This window comes from Dipodomys ordii, unplaced genomic scaffold (assembly GCF_000151885.1).
Source record: "Dipodomys ordii isolate 6190 unplaced genomic scaffold, Dord_2.0 Scaffold3, whole genome shotgun sequence".
Taxonomy (NCBI): Eukaryota; Metazoa; Chordata; class Mammalia; order Rodentia; family Heteromyidae; genus Dipodomys; species Dipodomys ordii.
Window position 1 is genome coordinate 28,774,796 of NW_012267219.1, and position 20,006 is coordinate 28,794,801.

The 20,006-nt window shown below is 37.5% G+C and overlaps 1 protein-coding gene across 1 annotated transcript in view; it reads left to right on the top strand.

The window, feature by feature from the left end:
- The window catches only part of Vezt (vezatin, adherens junctions transmembrane protein), a 67,413-nt gene that overhangs the window by 6,201 nt on the left and 41,206 nt on the right, over positions 1 to 20,006 (top strand). Inside the window, exons 2-4 of the mRNA XM_013018923.1 lie at positions 12,881 to 13,012; positions 17,486 to 17,575; positions 19,294 to 19,469. Coding sequence (XP_012874377.1) covers positions 12,881 to 13,012; positions 17,486 to 17,575; positions 19,294 to 19,469 — 398 coding nt within the window. The remainder of the gene's footprint in view (positions 1 to 12,880; positions 13,013 to 17,485; positions 17,576 to 19,293; positions 19,470 to 20,006) is intronic.

Here is a 20,006-nt window from a genome sequence, read left to right on the forward strand (position 1 = left end):
TTAAAGTGTATCTTCTATTTCAGTTAGTAGATTATTTAAAATATTCTAGTCCTATTTAGTAGTGGATCTTCTGTTTCAGTTAGTAGATTATTTAAAATAATCTAGTCCTATCTTGTAACTGAGATTAGAAGCATAGCAAAATTCATATTTTTATCAGTATCTGTAAAAGAATATTTATTAATAAATTTTAATTTAACTGACATAAAAGATTGCTCATTAAAAGCAAAGTTTTATCACCAAAGTTTATCACCAAATATGTCAGAAGAAACCAAGTATTTAATGTGAATAATAAAAATGATTCTTGAGGAACAAGTCTGCTTTTTCCTTGTTTATATTATTTCTGCTGGTTTCTTCATACAGTCTCATGGCTCCAATATAGATTTTAATTTTTTTTCTTTTAAAACATTTTGCATTTGCAAAAATAATAAATAGGTCTCTCTTTTGCAGTTTGTTTTGGTTTATTCCCCTAAGAAGGAGCACAGAGCCTCCTACATGCAAGGCAGAAGCTCTTATCATTGATCTGTATTCCTAGCACCCATCCCCTTTGTGTATTCATGTTGCACTTACTGAAATGCAAACCCCTTTGTCTCAAGCTTTTTGTTTTGTTTTGTTGTTGGTTGTAGGGTCTGAACTCTGAGCCTGGGCACTGTCCCTCAGCTCTTCAGCTCAAGGTTAACACTCTACCACTTGAGCCACAGCACCACTTCTGGCTTTTTCCTGCTTATGTGGTGCTGAGGAATTGAACCCAGGTCCTCATGTATGCAAGGCAAGCATTCTACCGCTGAGCCACCTTCCCAGCCTCGTCTCAAACCTTGATACAAACGATGCTAAACTCTTTTTTCTGAAGTCAGGTTCTTGCAATGTTGCTTGTAGGCTGGCTTTGGCACTCCTGGACTCAAGTGATTCTCCTCAGTTTCCCAAGTGCTAAGACTGTAACATGTGCTAATATATCTGCTTTTTGCCTATCTTACATACTTTGCAGTTTTATACAAACTTTTCACTGTTTAAAAGGATTGTGTGGGGGCTGGGCAGGTGGCTCAGTGGTAGAGTGCTTGCCTTGCGTGCATGAGGCCCTACATAAGCACCACATGAGCAGAAAAAGCCAGAAGTGGCACTGTGGATCAAGTGGTAGAACACTAGCTTTGAGCTGAAGAGCTGAGGGACAGTGCCCAGGCCCAGAGTTCAGGCCCCACCACCGACCAAAAAAAAAAAAAAAAAAAGGATTGTGTGTGCAGTGGCCTCCAGGGTGCAATAAAGTCTTAAAAAAAAAATTGTGTGGGTCAAGAGATCATCTTAGACTAATGAGCAATGAGATTCTGAATGAATCATTTAATTTCTCTAGAGCTCAGTTCCCAATTATAACAAGATCCTTCTTTATACCACATCATTCTTTAGTATAAGATTTTTCTTAAATCTATTTTGGGAGCTCTGAAACTGTCTGCTGGGTTGAGTAAATGAGATTAGGCCCTTCAAGGCCCTCATTAATTAGGAAATATAGGAAGAGAATCTACTCATTTCCAATCTATTTTTAGGTTAGAAACCCTGACTTAATTTTAGTTTTCCTGCTTCTGTACCAAATAGTCCCCAAATTCCTGGAAACAAATCATGCCTTCAAGATGTAGGAGAAAAAGCTCCAAGCTCCATTGACTCTAGACTTTTTGAGTATTACTGATAAGATCCACGGAGACTTCTTGTTATTCTCACTGCAAATCAGCAAGTCCAAATGCATTACTTGAAACAATACTTTTGAGGACATCTTTTATTTTTAAGTCTTCATTATAATTCTTGTAGTTAACAGAATATAGCTACTTACAGAGATTTTTCAAATTGATCACAACCTTTAATTTCATATCACTTTAAGATCTTATAAAAATGGCTTTTCCACTTCAATAGATGGCTTGCTCAGTTCTTGTTTTACTTTTGTTAAACTCTCCCTTTTTAAGAAATAATAACAATCAATCAATTTATTAATAATCATTTTGAGATTAAAGAGCTCCCTTGTATGAATACACAAATTCCTATCTCTGTTTTTTCTTTATTTTTGTTTTGTTCATTTTAAAATTTGGGAATAGGGAAGAAAATAAAATTGATGTGGACTCTTAATATACAACCTTTTTCTTTTTGCTCTTTTTGTTTTTGGTGTTCTAGGGTTTTTTTGGTTGTGGTGGTGGTGGTGGTGGTGGTTTGTTTTGAGACAGCTTTTCATTATGTAGTGCAGTGAGATTTGGTTTTGTTTCTTGAGACAGGATCTCATATGTAGGATAGGCTGGTCTCAATCTCAGGATCCTCCTGCCTCAACTTTTTTTTTTTTGGGGGGGGGGACCTGTCGTGGGGCCTGAACTCTGGGCCTGGGCACTGTCCCTCAGCTCTTCAGCTCAAGGCTAGCGCTCTACCACTTGAGCCACAGCGCCACTTCTGGCTTTTTTCTTTTTGCTTATGTGGTGCTGAGGAATCAAACCCAGGGCCTCAGGCATGCAAGGCAAGCGCTCTACCACTGAGCCACCTTCCCAGACATGAACTACCACACCCAGCTTTTCAGCCCTGATTTTAATATTTATTGTTTCCTCTTCTCCAACCTAACTGTTTGCCAAATATACTTTACCTTCTGGCCTATATACCAGTTAATTAAACAGATTTAGTATAGTATTGAAAATAGGTAGTATCATCATCATAACCAGGAGAGCTAAGTTCACCATTGCTATCTTCTTTCCTATTTTTTAAGATCACTTCACTGTTAACCTTTATTCTTAGTAAGTGTAGTCTATAAGCTACATATGTCAGTTTTCTCCCATTATATTTCTTAGTTGTCCTTTGATGAGTATGTTTGATTTTTATTTTCATTTTTGGGCTTAGATACTATCGTACTTAAGTATGTTTATATTATTAGGTAGAAAGACCATAAAAATTATTCCTTTGAAATGTTTTTAATGTTTCTAGCATGTAAGATTAATTGATTAAGATGCATTTCATCCAAAAATATTAGAAGCATACAATCAGGAAAATATATGAATATGTCTTAGCTGTTTTACTGGTTTATTAAAAAAAACTTAAATATACAGTAATATTATGTATTATGTGCACTCCATTGAAGGCATTTTTAAAGACCCCATTGTTCCTGTTACTTCTTGCAATTGCTGAGTAATAGTAACACTGAAGCAATCATGTTGAGGGTTTTTTTCCCCCAAAGGAATGCTTTGGCTAGGAAAATGCTTAGTAATGACATGGGCACGCCCTCCAGTCCAGTGGCCATTTTGTTCTATAGTCTTAAGAGAAACAAGTGGGCTCACCACAGAGGAAGTGTGTGGCTCAGAACGAGAAGATGGACAAAAGGCAGTGAATTTTTCATCCAAGACTACTAGAGGAGAAATTAGAACTATGTTGTCTGTGAGTAGTTTTGTTTGGGCTTATTTTTATGAGCCCTTCTAATTCTTTTTAATGCTATGGTTAGATTTTTTCCTTGTTGATGTTGAAGACTAATGCTTGGGTTTGGGTCTTTTTGGAATGTTACTTTGGAAGTTAGGTTGAAATGAGTAAACTGTTCATATTTCCTATTATTTTATAGTATCTTTAATTTTTCAGGGTACTGGTATATGGTATTATATTATTCCAGACTTAAGGGAAGGAAAGGCAGTAAGTAGTTAATTTCCAACCACACTTTCTGATTGTGCACTGAATTAAGAAAAAGAGTATCTACTGATTTCTATAGAAATTCAGTATATTAATATAATTAATAGTATTGGAAAAATTCATTACTTTTGGCAGTTTAGCTCTTTAAATGTGATCTTCTTTAAAAATTGAGAAAATTTCCACAGCATAATTTGGTAATGACAGTCTTTCTCATCAGTTCATTTTTGGTATTCTGAAACCAGATGGAGAATGAATAAAAAAATCATAGCAATTGACAAGTGCTTATCTTTTTTGATGTTAATTTCCAAAAGAAGACTTGCTGCTGTTCTGTACGAGATAGTCACATTTAGATCTATGACTTTTTTTCCTTTACTTGCTTATTTTTTGAGAAGGGGCCTTCGTGTGCTGCCCAAGCTGATCTCAAACCTCTAGACTTGTCAAGTATTCCTCCCACTTTAACTTCCCAAATAGCTGGTATTACAAGTTTATGCTACCACACCCAAGTTTAAACCTTTGGCTTTAAGTTACAGTAAACAGTAAAAGGTATTTAAATGTTTTAAAATAATAAATGATTATTTCTAGGAACATAGTCTCCCATCAAATACATTTAATTACAGATTTGTTATTTTCCTAAAAGATTTTATTTTGAATATAGGACCTTTTAAAGCTTCTGATGACAGGGTAGAAACTTTTAAAAATAGATAACTTATACCATGTACAATACTTTTTTCTGCAGAAATTAGTAGTTAGTACAGCTTTAATATATAGTATATTATGTATGTATGTATATATATATATATATATATATATATATATATATCCTGTTAATAACTTGGTGCATTCTGTAACTTGAGAATGGGAAATCATTCTTGGTCCTTTGAACCAGGAGGAGGACAGATTTCATTGCCTGGTTTCAGGTTTGTAGGCCAGTGCCTTGAGCCCCCTTTTGCTGTCTGCTGGTAGTTGGTATGCTGGTTTTACTGTTAATTTTGTGTTTAATGTACACTGAATGAGCAGAGCCCTACTCACTCATGCCTATAATTCTAGTTACTCAGGAGGCTGAAATCTGAGGATCACAGTTTGAAGCCAGTGAAACTGTGAGACTCTTACCTCCAGTTAACCAACAAAAAAGCCAGAAGAAGAGCTGTGGCTCCAGTGGTAGAGCACTATCCTTGAGCAAAAAACTCAGGTACATCAGGGACAGTGTCCAAGCTTTGAGTTTAAGCCCCCAGGACTGTGTGTGTATATGTGTGTGTGTGTATATATATGTGTGTGTGTGTGTGTGTGTACATATATGTATATGTACATAAATATGCGTCTAGCCTGGCTTTTTACTGTTATTTTGGAGATGGAGTCTCATGGACTTTTCTGTCCTTGCTGGCTTCAAACCATGATCCTCTAAATCTCAGCCTTCTGACTAGCTAGGATTACAGGCATGAGCCATAGGCACTCAGCTTCACTGTATGTCTTTTGGCTTAATTTTTTAATTTAAAGGTAGAAAGACACTTTTAAAAAATCCATAAAGTTGGGCTGGGAAGGTGGCTCAGTGGTAGAGTACTTGCCTTGTATGCATGAGGCCCTGGGTTCAATTCCTCAGCACCACATAAGCAAAAAGAAAAAAGCCGGAAGTAGCGCTGTGACTCAAGTGGTAGAGCACTAGCCTTGAGCTGAAGAGCTGAGGGACAGTGCCCAGGCCCAGAGTTCAGGTCCACGACTGGACCCAAAAAAAAAAAAAAAATCCATGAAGTTGAGCAGTTGGGATTGGTTTCCTTTTATAGGTACATAGGTTATCTGTTTCTTTGTATGTCCCTAGAAAGAGGAAGAGGTTGACAGAAAATTACTAAAATTACTCTAATCCCTGGCACATTATAGGTGTTCAATATGTGTTTGATTAGTGATACATAAATAAATGATAGTTGCCCCTCTTCTAGTCAGATGATTCAATTTTATAATACTTTAATAACATTTAATAACATTTCTGAGTCTATTTACAGTTCATATTAGTCATCCACTAGACATTTAAGTGTGACCAATGCTGCAGTTATTTTAGTTTTACATAGATTTTTATGTTTCTATTTTGCTGTTAACCATCTTGCCTAATAGCAATTTTTTAAATATGATTCCCAAATCACATAATCAAGTATTTCTAATTCTATATATCTTATGTTTATTTGTGGAAAGAAAATGTACACAATTAAAATTGACAGATAGCTGGATGCTGATGATTCACTTGTAGAATCCTAGTTGAAAACCTGGGAATGGGAAGATTATGGTTTAAGTTCAGTCCATGCAGAAAAGCTGGAAGGACTCCTTAACCTGTAGCTGAGCACACTGGCACATGATTGTTTACTATGTAGGAGATTAAGAGCAGGAGGACTGCAATTCCAGGCCAGTCCTGTAGTCCCATCTCAACAGAGGGAAGTTGGATACAGAGGCATGCACCTGTCATCCTAGTAACTATGGGAAGCCTCAAATAGGTTGATCATGGTTCTGGTGTGCACCTGGGTGGCAAGTGGAACTCTCTCTTAAAAATAAGCAGTGATGGAAGTAGCGCTGTGGCTCAAGCAGTAGAGCGCTCTCGCCTTGAGCTGAAGAGCCCACAGACAGCGCCCAAGCCCAGAGTTCAAGCCCCACGACAGAGCAAAAACAAAACAAAACAGTGAATTATAGGGCTGGAGGTGTGGTTCAGCAGTAGAGTGCCTGCCTAGCAAGCACAGGTCCTGAGTTCAAATCATAGTTCAGGATGGGGGGGAAGAGGAGGAGAAACTTTCACAGGTAATGAAACATTAGTTTGTACCTCCAGACTACTACTAGCTGGAAATCCTGTTGCTAGAGTATACCATTGCCTTTGTGGCCTTGAGCATTGTTACAGGAAGTCTTCAAGTTGTGTACTTGCCCTATATTATCAGAATATTTTATATGAATACATAAAATGTCATTTATACAGGTTATACTAGTGATACATGAGTCATTAGCTAACAAATCAGTTTAAAGGTATTATCTTACTATTATTTGCTTTTTGTCCCATTGTTTTTCAGTAGACATTAACAGTACTACCACCAAAGAGAAAAATACAATGAAAGCTCCGTGTACCCATCACCCAGCTTCAGCTTCAGCAGCTTAAATAAGTTTCTAAATTGTCTCCTCACCTACCTTTTATCTTCAAGTATTCCAAACATTACCTAATTTTACCTTGTAAATGTTATCAGTATGCAGAGCTAACAGATAAGTACTCTTCTTATAGTAGTAACCCCAATCAAATCATCAAATATAGCAAAAATAATTTCTTACTATCAAATGTCTAGGCTGTGGTAATATTTCCTTAGATACTTAAAAAAATGTCTTACATTTGCTTTAACTAGATACAGCTAAGGTCAGCTTGTTGCTTTTATCTTCCCCACCTTTTTTATGTCATTTCTTTGTTAAAGAAACTAGGTTATTTGCTCCGCAGAATTGCCCTATGCTGGATTTGGCTGTGTATATAGGACAAGATAGTATTTGATTTAGCTCAAAACTTTATATTTTAACATACTACATTTTTTTTTAAACCTCACACCAGTTGTTTGGTTTTGTAGTGCTTGAGGTTTGAGCTCAGGGTCTTGTCTTAAGCATTCTAACATGAGCATACCCCTATCCTTCTTTTTGTTTCTTGAGACAGGTTCTTGTTTTGTTTCCCAGGCAGACCTCACTCAGTCTTGGTCCTCCCTTCCCGTCTCAGACTTACAAGTGCTGAGGTTACAGGTTAGTGCCACCACAACTGCCTGCTGTTAAAAACATTTTAAATCAGGTTCTCAATCATTCTAGAAAATGTTCTAAAATAGAATAATATTAAGAGCATGGTCACAGGCAGGTTCAAGATACTTTATAAAGCTGGCTCACTCCTATAATCCTAGCTACTCAGGAGGCTGAGATCCAAGGATCGTGGTTTGAAGCCAGCTAAGGCAAAAAAAGTTCCTATGCAACTCTTACCTCCAATTAACTACTCAAAAACGGGAACTAGTGTGTGGCTCAAAGTGGTAGAGCATTAGCCTTGAGCAAAAGAGCTCAGGGACAGCACCCAGGCCCCACAACAGACCAAAACAAAACAAAACAAAATACTTTACAATTAGAATATAGTACATTAACTTATTAGACTAGCCACTCAAACAGAAGAAACAACAAAAGCAACAAAAAGATACTTTACATAAATAGATGTAAAATTCATAGATACAGTTAGAAGAGCATTATTTGATACTTTGCTAGCAGAGGGCTTTAGGGATGGTGTGTCATAGCTTTGCAAAGAATTCATCTTCTTGGATCAGATCTCTGTACATTGACATACCACTTTTTGCCTGTGTCTTAGAAAGAGTCATGAGTTTTATTTTGTATTTAAGGAATCTGAGATCAAGAGAAGCCTTTCTTTTAACATAGCCTACCTAGAATATCCTTGATAATGTTGAAAACCTGATAAACACTAATTTTTTTTATTTTTTGGTCGGTCGTGGGGCTTGAATTCTGGGTCTGGGCATTGTCCCTCAGCTCTTCAGCTCAAGGCGAGCACTACCACTTGAGCCACAGTGCCACTTCGGGCTTTTTCTGCTTATGTGGTGCTGAGGAATCGAACCCAGGGCCTCATGCATGCAAGGCAGGCACTCTACCACTGAGCCACCTTCCCAGCCCATGAAAAACACTAATCTTAACAAAAGTGTCACAGGATGAAATTTTTGGGGGAGGGAGGGTCCGGTCGTGGGGCCTGAACTCTGGGCCTGGACGCTGTCCCTCAGCTCTTCAGCTCAAGGCTAGCGCTCTACCACTTGAGCCACAACGACACTTCCGGCTTTTTTCTTTTTGCTTATGTGGTGCTGAGGAATCAAACCCAGGGCCTCATGCATGCAAGGCAAGCACTCTACCACTGAGCCACCTTCCCAGCCCACAGGATGAAATTTTTAAGCAAAGATCTCTTCTGTTTTGTTTCATTTTATCCCCTGTGCATAGATGTTGTCCAGGACATAGATGCTGGGGAAGTACTTACTAAGTGAATTCCCTTGCTCAGTCATCTTTTGCCTATTCTCTATTCCTAGACCTGAAAGCTCACAACTTACTCTGTTGTGTTTTAAAGCAGTTTAGAAGAGTAAAGCTAACAATAAAAACATTTCATCCATCACATCCATTTCTTAACTAATCCTTATTTTGAAATGCAAACCAGCAGTAATGATATTGGCACTTTTACAGAATCTATCACAGATGATGCACAAAACAAACACTGTACTAAATGATTGGTACCTGATAGCTGAATGTAGGCATAGAGGTGGGGGACAGCGTGAAGTGTCATTAATTATATAAGACTTGAATGACTCATTTTCTTGAAGTTCTTGTTCAGCAAAAAATTTGAGGTTTCTTGTCTATTTTTATTTTTCTTATAAAATGTGTTGCAGACTCCAGAACAATGTCAGCACAACCGAAGGTCCTGGGCAATTTTTCACTTAGCAAAATTCTTTCTGGTGTTATGATGTGTGTTTTCTGTCAGCTAGAATTTACAGGAATAGTGAACCACAAGGCTTTCCTGGGGAGGAGATCCCACATGCTGCCTCTCCGCTTTCTCCTATTTCTTTTGGCGGCAATAACATTTTCTGATACTTTACAACTACGTTTTGAGTTCAGTGCTTAACGAAACATGTGTGCTTTGATTTTGCTTGAACCAAGAAAAAAAGTTATAATAACGAAAAATACCTAGCCCTCCACTACTTTGCCTTACTCTCCTTTCTGATGTTATCATCAACTTCTAATATGAAAAGCAAACTACAGCAAGAGTCAGGAAACTAAAGCTGTTGCTCCAGGCTCTCCTCAGCCCTATTTATCGCTGATGAGCAAACAACAGTTTTTACAGTTTTAAAAGGTTGGATAAATGTGAAAATAGTGTTATCTAACTTGAAAGTTATATGAAGCTCAAATTTCTTTGTGTATAAAAGTTTGGGGAGACTGACCACACTCATGTTTATATTTTTATTGACTGACTTTTCACACTGCAGCAGTGGGCTAGAATGTTGCAGAAGAGATCAGGTGGCCTGCAAAGCCTAAATAAAGTGTTCCTTCTGCGACTTTCTACACAAAAGTTGGCTGATACTGACTGTTGAGTAATTCCACTTTGATCTGTCTGTTTATTATTCTTCCTCATGGGAGCTCGTTTGAAGAAAGGATTTTACTGCCTTAAAAAACAAGTGTTTTAAAAAGTAAGCTTTTCAAAAGGTCAGTCCAGACAAATGAACTAGTATTTTTGTTCTTTTGCCAGGGAGACATGTTGCAACCCGCTCCTTAATCCAATCCGCTGCCACCGGGAGCAACACAATAATGGGGACTGGGCCGTTAAACTGAGCTTCAGGGGACAGGGGCCTGTAGGCTTTGGTCAGCAACAGATCCCAAGGTTCCATTAACCACGGTTTTTATTGGTCTCCTGCAAGGAAGTAAGGTGTAAACTTTAACATGTGACAATCTCTTGTATACCAGGGGTAGGTGATCTTCATATTCAAGGAAGGAGGGCAAACTGTAAACATTACAATTTGCATAAACCTAAGTCTACCCCCAGGCTTCCACACAGTTTAGGGTACAATCTTAGTTCCCATTAAGCCAGGACTGATAGACCTCTTTAGGAAAACTCAGCGTTTGGAGAGTGTATTGGGAGAAGGCATTCCAAACTCCCAATCCTTTTGGGGTCTTACAGTTTGGATTTTGGGGCTCTCACAGAGATAGAGCAGGGTGAGGTTCACAGTTCAACCCGAAAGTACAGGCAGAGTAATTCAAGGCACTATTTGAACATACATTATAGGTGACTGTGGTATGGACATGTAATCCCAGCACAAGGATGCTGAAGCGGTAGGATCCGGAGTTTGAGGCCAGTCTAGGGTAGATAGTGATACCTTGTCTCCATCCTTGCCTTAAATTTTTGTTTTTAAATCTGACTGAAGGTAAGCAGTACATTCATACTTTTTAATTTTTTTCCTTTAAAGAGAATTTAATAGGAAGGTATTTGCCTTGTATTCCTGTGCTTACAAATTCATGCCAAGCACTCTAGCATAGTCCTACCCTTCCTAACTCAAGGTTGGATTTTCTAAATACCTAGGTCAAGTTTTGGTACCTCCCCACATTTCCCACAGCATCCAGAATAGTCCTAAAGTTATTAATTTGCTTGGCTAAGGTTCTGTTTTTCTCACTAGACAAATGGAGGACTGTTCCTTATGTTTAGTTTATTGTACTATTTCACAGTGCTGACTTTAGTTAGAGTCACTCTTATCTCCCAACCTGGGTGAGTCTGTGTTCTCATCTGTGAAATGAGAATAGCAGTAACAATAGTAATGTTAAGAACACCCTTTGAGTTCGTTGTGAACCTTCATTGAGATGATGCAAGTTAGATACTTTACATTTTTCCACAAAATACTTTGTATAAAGTTGTCAGTATCAAAATACAGTCACTTTTGTCAACCACTAACAAAATAGAGCCTGAAAGACCATGAAGGAGGCTGCTCACTCCTGTATGCCAGTAACAAGGACTGCTGAAAGATTTTCTCATACCAGCCTTCCCACTTTTATTAAGACTCTGCTAGCAATAGCCAGTACCATCAATGAACAAAGTTTACCTCCTGCAGTCAGCCTCTATGATCATTATTAGATTTTGTTTTAAAATCGTACATAAACTTTTCCTTTTTGTCCTTAAAATATATTCCCCTGCCCTGGACCTCTGGGGGTACACCTGGTCCACTGTGACATGTGAACATCCAGACTGCAATCCTTTACTATTCCTGAATGAACTCTACAGAATTTTGGACAATTTCTTTGCTGTGAGACTTAGGTTGACAGCTCTGTGTTGCTGGTTTTGTTGTTTTATCTAAAATACCTACCCTACAGCCTAAAGAGTGAGAGTTGTTTGTTTGTTTTTTGCAGGGGGCGGGAAGGGGAGTATTGTGGGGCTTGAACTCTGGGCCTACGGGAAGGGGAGTATTGTGGGGCTTGAACTCTGGGCCTACACGCGGTCCCTAAGCTCTTCAGCTCAAGGCAAATGCTCTACCACTTGACCACAGCACCACTTCCTGTTTTCTGGTGGTTAATTGGAGATCAGTCTCACTGAAGTTCCTACCTGGGCTGGCTTTGAACCATGATCCTCAGATCTCAGCCTCCTGAGTAGCTAGGATTACAGGCATGAGCCACCAGCACTTGGCTCAGAGGTGTTTTTTTGTTTTGTTTTGTTTTTTTAATGGAGTCAGTGCTACCAAATTTATACTTTACAAAACGTTGAATGTAAAAATTAATTCTTGCTATTCATCCAATATGAGTTTCCCAATAGATTTTCATATAGCACTAATACTATGTTTCTGTATGATTGGATTGGGTGATTTTTTTTTCTCCCCTGTTCTCAAACCTGAGCTCTTTCCACATAGCTTATAAGAAGTTGCAGGTAAAATTCAGTACTTACTATATTCAGGGACTTGACGTTACTTTATTTCTTAAAAGAATCCTATGAGCTAAATGTTACTATTGTCTCTATTTTCAGAGGAGGTAGCTAAAGCACAGAGTGATTGTAACTGACCATAGGCCACTTAGCTAATAAAAGCAGAGTTGGAATTTGAACCTCTACTTTGCATCTGTAGTGTGGTTTCCAGTGAGGGAGGGAGGGAGGGAGGGAGGGTGTGTGGTGTGTGTGGTGTGTGTGTGTGTGTGTGTGTGGTGTGTGTGTGTGTGTGTGTGTGTGCATACTCAGCTCAAAGTTCATGTTGTTAACCAATGTATTCTAATGCTTTTATTAGCCATATGTTCCCTTACTTGCCATGTTTTTGTATGTAAAGTACTAATGAATGTATGATATAATAAAAATACAATGTAATACAATTATTGCTTCATTTTTCTTGGGCTTCAAGTTCTAACTTTTTTCATTGTAAGTCCTCTTAGGTGGTATCTATAGCCAGCATTGACTGTTTTGAAGCTGTCTACTTGAATACTACAAAACTTTGAGCAAAGAAATAACTTAAATCTATTTATAGTCCTAAACTAATTTTGCTCACTAGTACTCACTCAAAAATTATGTGATTTCTTTAATTTAGAGTTTTTCCTTTTGGGGGTTCCTCTTTTAATGTTGATTTTTTGGCATAAAATGGCATCTTTTTGTAACAGATCATTCAGTTGACAAAGAAGAAACTAAAGAATTTGGACCTGTTAGTCATGACTATGAGGTAGGGTAATGAATTTGGCCTCTAAAACTTTTTGCTTCATTTTATATCTTTTTCAGAACTCTCCACTTTACCAGTATTTACAGGATTTAGGACACACAGATTTTGAAATATGTTCTTCTTTGTCACCGAAACCAGAAAAATGTACAACAGAAGGACAACAAAAGCCTCCTACGGAAGTCCCACCAAAAGTAAGAAAGCATGTGTGTGTCCAAAGCTTCATCTTTTGTTCTTTACCTCACCATTTAAACTTTTACCTCTCCCCTGTGGAAAACAAGACCCTAAACAAAAACAGTCTCTAATATTTCCAAATCAGCACTAATAAGACTGTCTTATTTGTTATCAGTAATACAAAACTATTTAGATAAACATCAGTGTTTACTGCTGGTCTATAGTTTTTTTGTGGATAACATATAAAGTGAGGAAATGAACTGTGGTTGGGGACTAAAATACGTTACTTCTTTTTTTTTGGTCTGGTCGTGGGGTCTGAACTCTGGGGCCTGGGCGCTGTCCCTCAGCTCTTCAGCTCAAGGCTAGTGCTCTACCACTTGAGCCACAGAGCCACTTCCGGATTTTTCTTTTTGGCTTATGTGGTGCTGAGGAATCGAACCCAGGGCCTCATGCATGCAAGGCAAGCGCTCTACCACTGAGCCACCTTCCCAGCCAACTTCTTTTTTTTTGTCATGGGCTTGAATTACTTCTTTTAAACATTAAAATTACATAGAGAAAAACAGTAAGATTGATACTAAAGCCTTAATTATAACTCAGTTGATAATAGCTTTCAATTAATCAGAATGTTCTTTAAGTTTTTTTTTTTAATGTGAGCACAAATTATAAGAAAAAAGAATGACAAGTTCTTAAACACAGTTTGAAAGGCAAATGATGGAGTGGGTATATTTACCTTAACTTATAATGCTCTATATCTATAGTATTATAAACTTTTATTCAGTAAATATGTTATAGTTAATTTATAACATGTATTTTGTATATCGTTCTGGAAGAATCTCCATTAATTATGTTTGTAAAATGCATCTGCTAGCTACGTGCTGGTGGCTTACATCCATAATCCTAGCTACTCAGGAGGCTGAGATCTTAGGATCACAGCTTAAAGCCAACCCAGGCAGGAAAGTCCGTGTGATTCTTTATCTCCAATTAAGGGCAGAAAACGCTGGAAGTGGTGCTGTGTCTTAAGTGCTAGAATGCTAGTCTTCAGCAAAAGGAGCTCAGGGACAGAGCCTAGGCCCAGAGTCCAAGGCCCAGGGCCAGCAAAAAAAAAAAAAAAGCCTCTGCTAGATTCACTTATCTTCTGTTAGCCATACTTACTAAAATAAGAAGACATTCTAATACATTTATTCAAAGGAATTATAATTCAGTAGAAAAAATTAACCAGATTGCCTCAGTTACTCCTGAGAGGAAACATTTAAAGTTTCCAACTATTCACTAATTCCATTGTGTCTAGAAGAGAAAGCATAGACTGTTAGGAAGTTCTTTTTTCCTGGTCTTATAAGCAGTGTTTCTAAAATGTGAACTGACCAAGCTGACTTCTTTGCAAAAGCAAAGTATACACCTCCATCTACAAGGGGGGAATTTAGGAAGTTTCTGCGCATGTGGATCATAGTCATCTTTGCTAATCTTTCATATTTACTCTTTTCTTCCTCTTGCCCTTTTCAAGAATAAATGCTCTTGGAAGGGCTTAGAAAGCAAAACATCAAGATGTATCTAACAGGCTATTTATAGACTAAAATGTGGATGTGAGATTACTTGCCAGTGTAAAACCAGACAGTGGCTAAAGATGAGTCTCTAGGCAGAGATGGGCCTGGCCTGTAGTTTGGGTAGGGTAGAAACTTGGGGTTTGTAAATAGCTAATCTTCATCATTCATGAAAAATATTTTTATTTATAGAAATATTGTTGCTAGTTTATAAATAACCAAACAAGAGCTTAAAATGGCATCTCCTCCCAAATTGAGGAACAATAAAAACCATTGCCAGAGGGTGTTTTTAAAAATTATCATGTGTCTAGAAAGTTCATTTAGTCTTCATTTTGCTCCAAGACATTTGCTCCAAGACAACTCTTTAGCTGTGTAAGCTGAATTTCCTAACATGGATTTTTTCCCCCTAAATCTGAGGGCAACTATAATTTAGAACGATTTATTGAATTTTTTCAGTTCATTCTCAAGGAATGTATTTTTAGGATGTATTTTTAGACTATTTTTGAATACATTGCTCCCAAAATTCTATTCAAGGAATGAAGAATTATTCTTTGTGAAACAGTTTTTTTAATAATATGTGATCCTGATAAAGCACACAGTAGTATTAATTTCCTTCTCTTTCTGCATTCTTTTATGTGGTAAATATTTAGTGAGTAGTCTGTCTAACTGTCCCTATTATAAGTATTCATCCCCTGTTCTTTTTTCTGCTTGCTTTTCCTATGATTATCTTACATTTTCCTCTCATTAGGTTTTAGCAGCAGACCTCTTTTCTCTTCTTGGTCTTTCTCCTCTGAGCAGCCTCATCTGCTTTGTTGTCTTCATTGGCTTTGCTGATGCTTACTAGACATTTTTACCTTCAGGTGCCCTAAGAAGCTTAGATTCAGCATTTCCACAACAGGACTTCTTTCCACAGTACCCCAAAGCAAGCAAACCAAAAGCACATTCTTTTGACGCTCTCTCAGTTACCTTAATGCGATCACTCCTGCATTGCTTTTGTCACTAAGGGCTATGTCAAATCAGTTTCTATGTCTTTTAAATCTGACTCAATTCATTACAATTTTTAATATTACCTAGTCTGGGTCTTTATTTATGTGGACATGTACTCCTAATCATGCACAGTCGTTCCCTTCCAGTTCAGCTTCCAGACCATTGCCAGTTAACTTTCTCACATGCTGCTTTTTAGTTTTTGTGTCTTTTCATAAAAAAAATTTGGTTGCACCTTATGACCTCTAAAATATTGTATTACAGCATAGAAAACCAGGATTCTTTAAATCTAGCTCTAGTTGAAAGAGAATATATCTGTTAAAACCTAACCCTAGCTGGGTGCTAGGCCCTTCACACCTATAATCCTAGTTAATCAGGAGACTGAGATCTGAGCATCATTGTTTGAAGCCAGCCCAGAAAAGAAAGACCATGAGATTCTTACCTCTACTTAACCACCAAAAAACCCAAGATGGAGTTGTGGCTCAAGTGGTAGACCACTAGTCTTGAACACAAAAGCTCAGGGACAGTGCCCAGGGCCTGAGTTTAAGTCCCAGGATTAACAGGAGCATGTACACACACACATGTGTACACACACACACACACACACACACACACTCACACACTCATGACCCTAGTAGGGATAGGCATGTTTATTTACAACCTGCCCCTAGTTGAAAAGGCATATATCTGTTAGTACAATCAATTTGGTCTTGGGGAACTGATAAGTCACAAAATTTCCCAGGACTTGAAATAGCCAGTGTTGAATATCTTTGTAATTCACGGAAGGTTTTCTTTCTTTCTTTCTTTGTCCTAAACTCTGCTATAGTGTATAATAATTCTTAGCCAATGACTCCAAAACAATACAAAAATCTATGTTATACAGCTAAAACATTCAAGTTGTGGAGTTCAGGTCTCTGAGAAGGAATGATCAAGTTATAAGTAAGAAGTTTATGTTTTTGCCTTTTGTGCCACAGTTTAAACCCAGGGCCTCTCACATGCTAAGCATACTCCACCACTGGGTTGCACCCCAGCACTATTTTTTTTTATTAACCACATAAAAATCGAATGCATTTATGGGGTCAGTGGACCTTTTTAACCACATTACTAATCCCTTCTTCCTTTGGCTCATCATTGTCTCAGACTACACTACCATTCCCATGGCATGTGCTCCCCTGGCTCTCTCCTTCACTCATGTCTTTACTCTTTGTTAATTGCTGCTCATCTGTTGGGGCTTAGATCAGTGTTAGCTGTACCCAACATTCTTTTCTCCCATACTTTTCTAGACATTTTATTGACATGTAATTATTTTTACTACCTTGTCTTCTATAGTAAGTTCTTTTAAATATGGCACTTATGTGTCTACCTTTTTTCCCATGGCCATTTGCAGTTCCTGGTATATAGTAGTTACTCAGTTACTAGCATGCTCAGAGAATGGGCTGTTGAGGCAAACTGAATGTTTGGTTGATTTGATAACCAAACTTTTACTTCAATAAGTGACAGTTTTCCTCAAATGTCTTAAGAGTATCTTTCTTCCTTAGTATTCTAGAATAAAAATGTTTTAATATTTGATAACTTGGGATTACCTTATGGTAATCTGTATGTATGTCTGTGACATACACAATACATTTATGGGTACACATACGTATCATAGAATGTAATAGGATATATCAGGATTACTTCTGACTTTTGCTTAAGAACCAGACTTCTAGATCCTATTCCACATGTATTGAATTAGACCAACTTAGGGGCCCACAAATGAATTTCTATTGAAAATCACAAGATGGTTCTGTTATACTAATAAGATTGGGCACTGAGACAGAAACATATTGACAAAGTATATAGTCTGAATGTGTTTCTTCCCACCCCCTCATAAAAATTGTGATTAACTGCAGGTACATTTTTTGAAAATTTTTTTTTTTGCCTTTTGGGAGTGTTTAATAGTCATGGTGTTTTTTTTTTCATCTCTTTTAGCAAGGCATACTGGTAAAATTGGCAGGATCCATCAAAAGTTGTATTTTTTTCCCACTCTGCAGTAAAGAGGATGCGGTACTTCATAAGTTGGTGAGTGTTGACTTCTTACTAGAAATTCTGAAATAATTACTGAGGACTTTTTAACTTGAACTTATTGTTATTATTCATGACTCTTAGCAAGTTAGAATGGAACAATCATTTTTGTTTGTGTGCCAGTACTGGAGCTTGAACTCAGGGCCTCAAGGTTTCAACTCAACTTCTCACTGAAATCTGCTACTCTCCACTTGAGAAACAATTCCACTTCTGGCTTTTTGCTGTTTAATTAGAGATAAGAATCTCTGATTTTACAACTACTTAAAGATAATTTTAAAATAGAAAACAATTTCTGATTTTTCTGTCCAGGCTAGCTCCAAATCTCATCCTCTGATTTCAGCTTCTTGAGTAGCTAGGATTATAAGCATGAACTACCAGTACTCAGCTAGAATGGCATATTCTTGTGGTTATTGAAACCTTTTTTATTAGAGTACTAATTTCCTCCATTGACAAGGAAATATATCAGTTAGTGCAATCATTTCCTTCTGGGCAGACTAATAGGTCATAAAATTTTCCACAGACTTAAAATAGTCAGCATTCAGGGTCTTTGTGATTCCTGTAAGGCTTTTGTCCCTCTCCTTTACTTCCCTTTGTTTTTGTTTCCCTTCTTCCCCTTTCCCTCTTCTTCCCATTCCCCTTTCTTCTTTCCATCCTTGTCCTTCCCTCCCTCCTTCCCTCCCTCCCTCCCTCCCTCCCTCCCTTCCTTCCTTCCTTCTTCCCCTATTCTCTCCTATTCGCTGTTGTACTATATATTTTTTGACCTATGACTTGCGTGCCTTCAATGTCAAGTATGGTACCTGGCTTATAGAAGATAATCCTTGGTGGATAGAGGGGAGAGGGAGGCATAAATGAGCTAGTGTATGTGAAAGCATTTTATAAACTATAAAATGATAGTGTAGTTTTACATACCTTACATTTACCATCTTAATGATGTATTTAAAAGTATTTGAGTTGGGTTGGAGCCATGGCTTAGTTGGTGGAGCACTAGCCAATAAGTGAAAGCAGCAGATGACAAGTTCAAGTTCCAGTCTCAGACCTAAAAAAAAAAAAGCCGAATCGCCATTTTTAGAACATTTTGATCCTACTGATGTTGTCTATATCAGCTGATAGCGGCATTGAAGGTATTGGCTATATTGTTGCAGTAGCCAGGATCAGCTTCTTTTATAATTTCCATGTAGATTATATTTTCCACATTGTATCTCAGTAATTAAATTAAGAATGAATAAGTAGATAGTTTTATTAATCTAATTATATCTCATTATTAAAATATATATTCTATATTTGCCAACTTAATGATATCCAATTCATTTTTTTCTCTCTCTCTCTTTTTTTTTGGCAGTCCTGGGGTTCAAACTGAGGGTCTGGGCTCTGTCCCTGAGCCTCTCTGCTCAAAGCTAGTGCTCTACCACTTGAGCCACAGCACCACTTCTGGCCTTTTCTGTTTATGTGGTACTGAGGAATTGAACCCAGGACTTCATGCATGCTAGGCAAGCACTCTACCACTAAACCACATTCCCAGCCCTTCTATTTCATTATTTATTTCACACTTACTGTGAAAATAAAACTCCCATTTACCACTCTAAAGGTAAATTGTACTGTTGTTTCTTCTTATAGTCTATACTGAAAATAAACACCTGTAAATGTTATGATAGAAGCTTAGCATGTAATAGACTATTGTGTAGCTAATACCTCTCTTTGTGTATTTTAATGGCAAGGATACCGGATTCCGACTTGACTCATTGCGTGCCATCCTGCAACAGGAAGTCCTGTTACAAGAGGATGTGGAGCTAATTGAGCTACTTGATCCCAGTATCCTGTCTGCAGGGCAACCGCAACAACAGGAAAATGGACACCTTCCAACACTCTGCTCCCTGGCAACCCCTAATATTTGGTACTGTCCAGAAAACATGCTTTGGCTACTTTACATATAGAGTATTTTCAGAGGAAATCTATCATCATGCTCTTTATTGTAATGATATCATAAACATTCCATATAATTAGCATTGTAATAAAGTAATGAATGGGGGGAAAAATCGCCTCTTCAAAGTAAACTCTATTTAAGATGAAACAGGAAAAAATCCAATTTGATTATTTTATACTTCCAACTTAGTAAATTAGCTCTGAATTTTGCAACCCAACAAATGGGTAGAAATGTGCCAGATGAAATCTCTTACAACACCTATGCACAAATGAATATTGGCCATTTCTTTATATTTTATGTCTTAGCCACATTATAGAGACAACAAGGATAGGTTGGGACATGGAGATAAGCAGTGAATTATTGCTAGTTGGCTGGGAAATGAATATAATTGATAATTGAAACTACCCTAATATTAAGAAGGTCCAGTCCAGAGAATCATTGAAGTCTAGGATTAATTCCAGTTAATTACTCTTCCATGGTTTCTTTTTTTTTTCTTTTTTTTTTTTT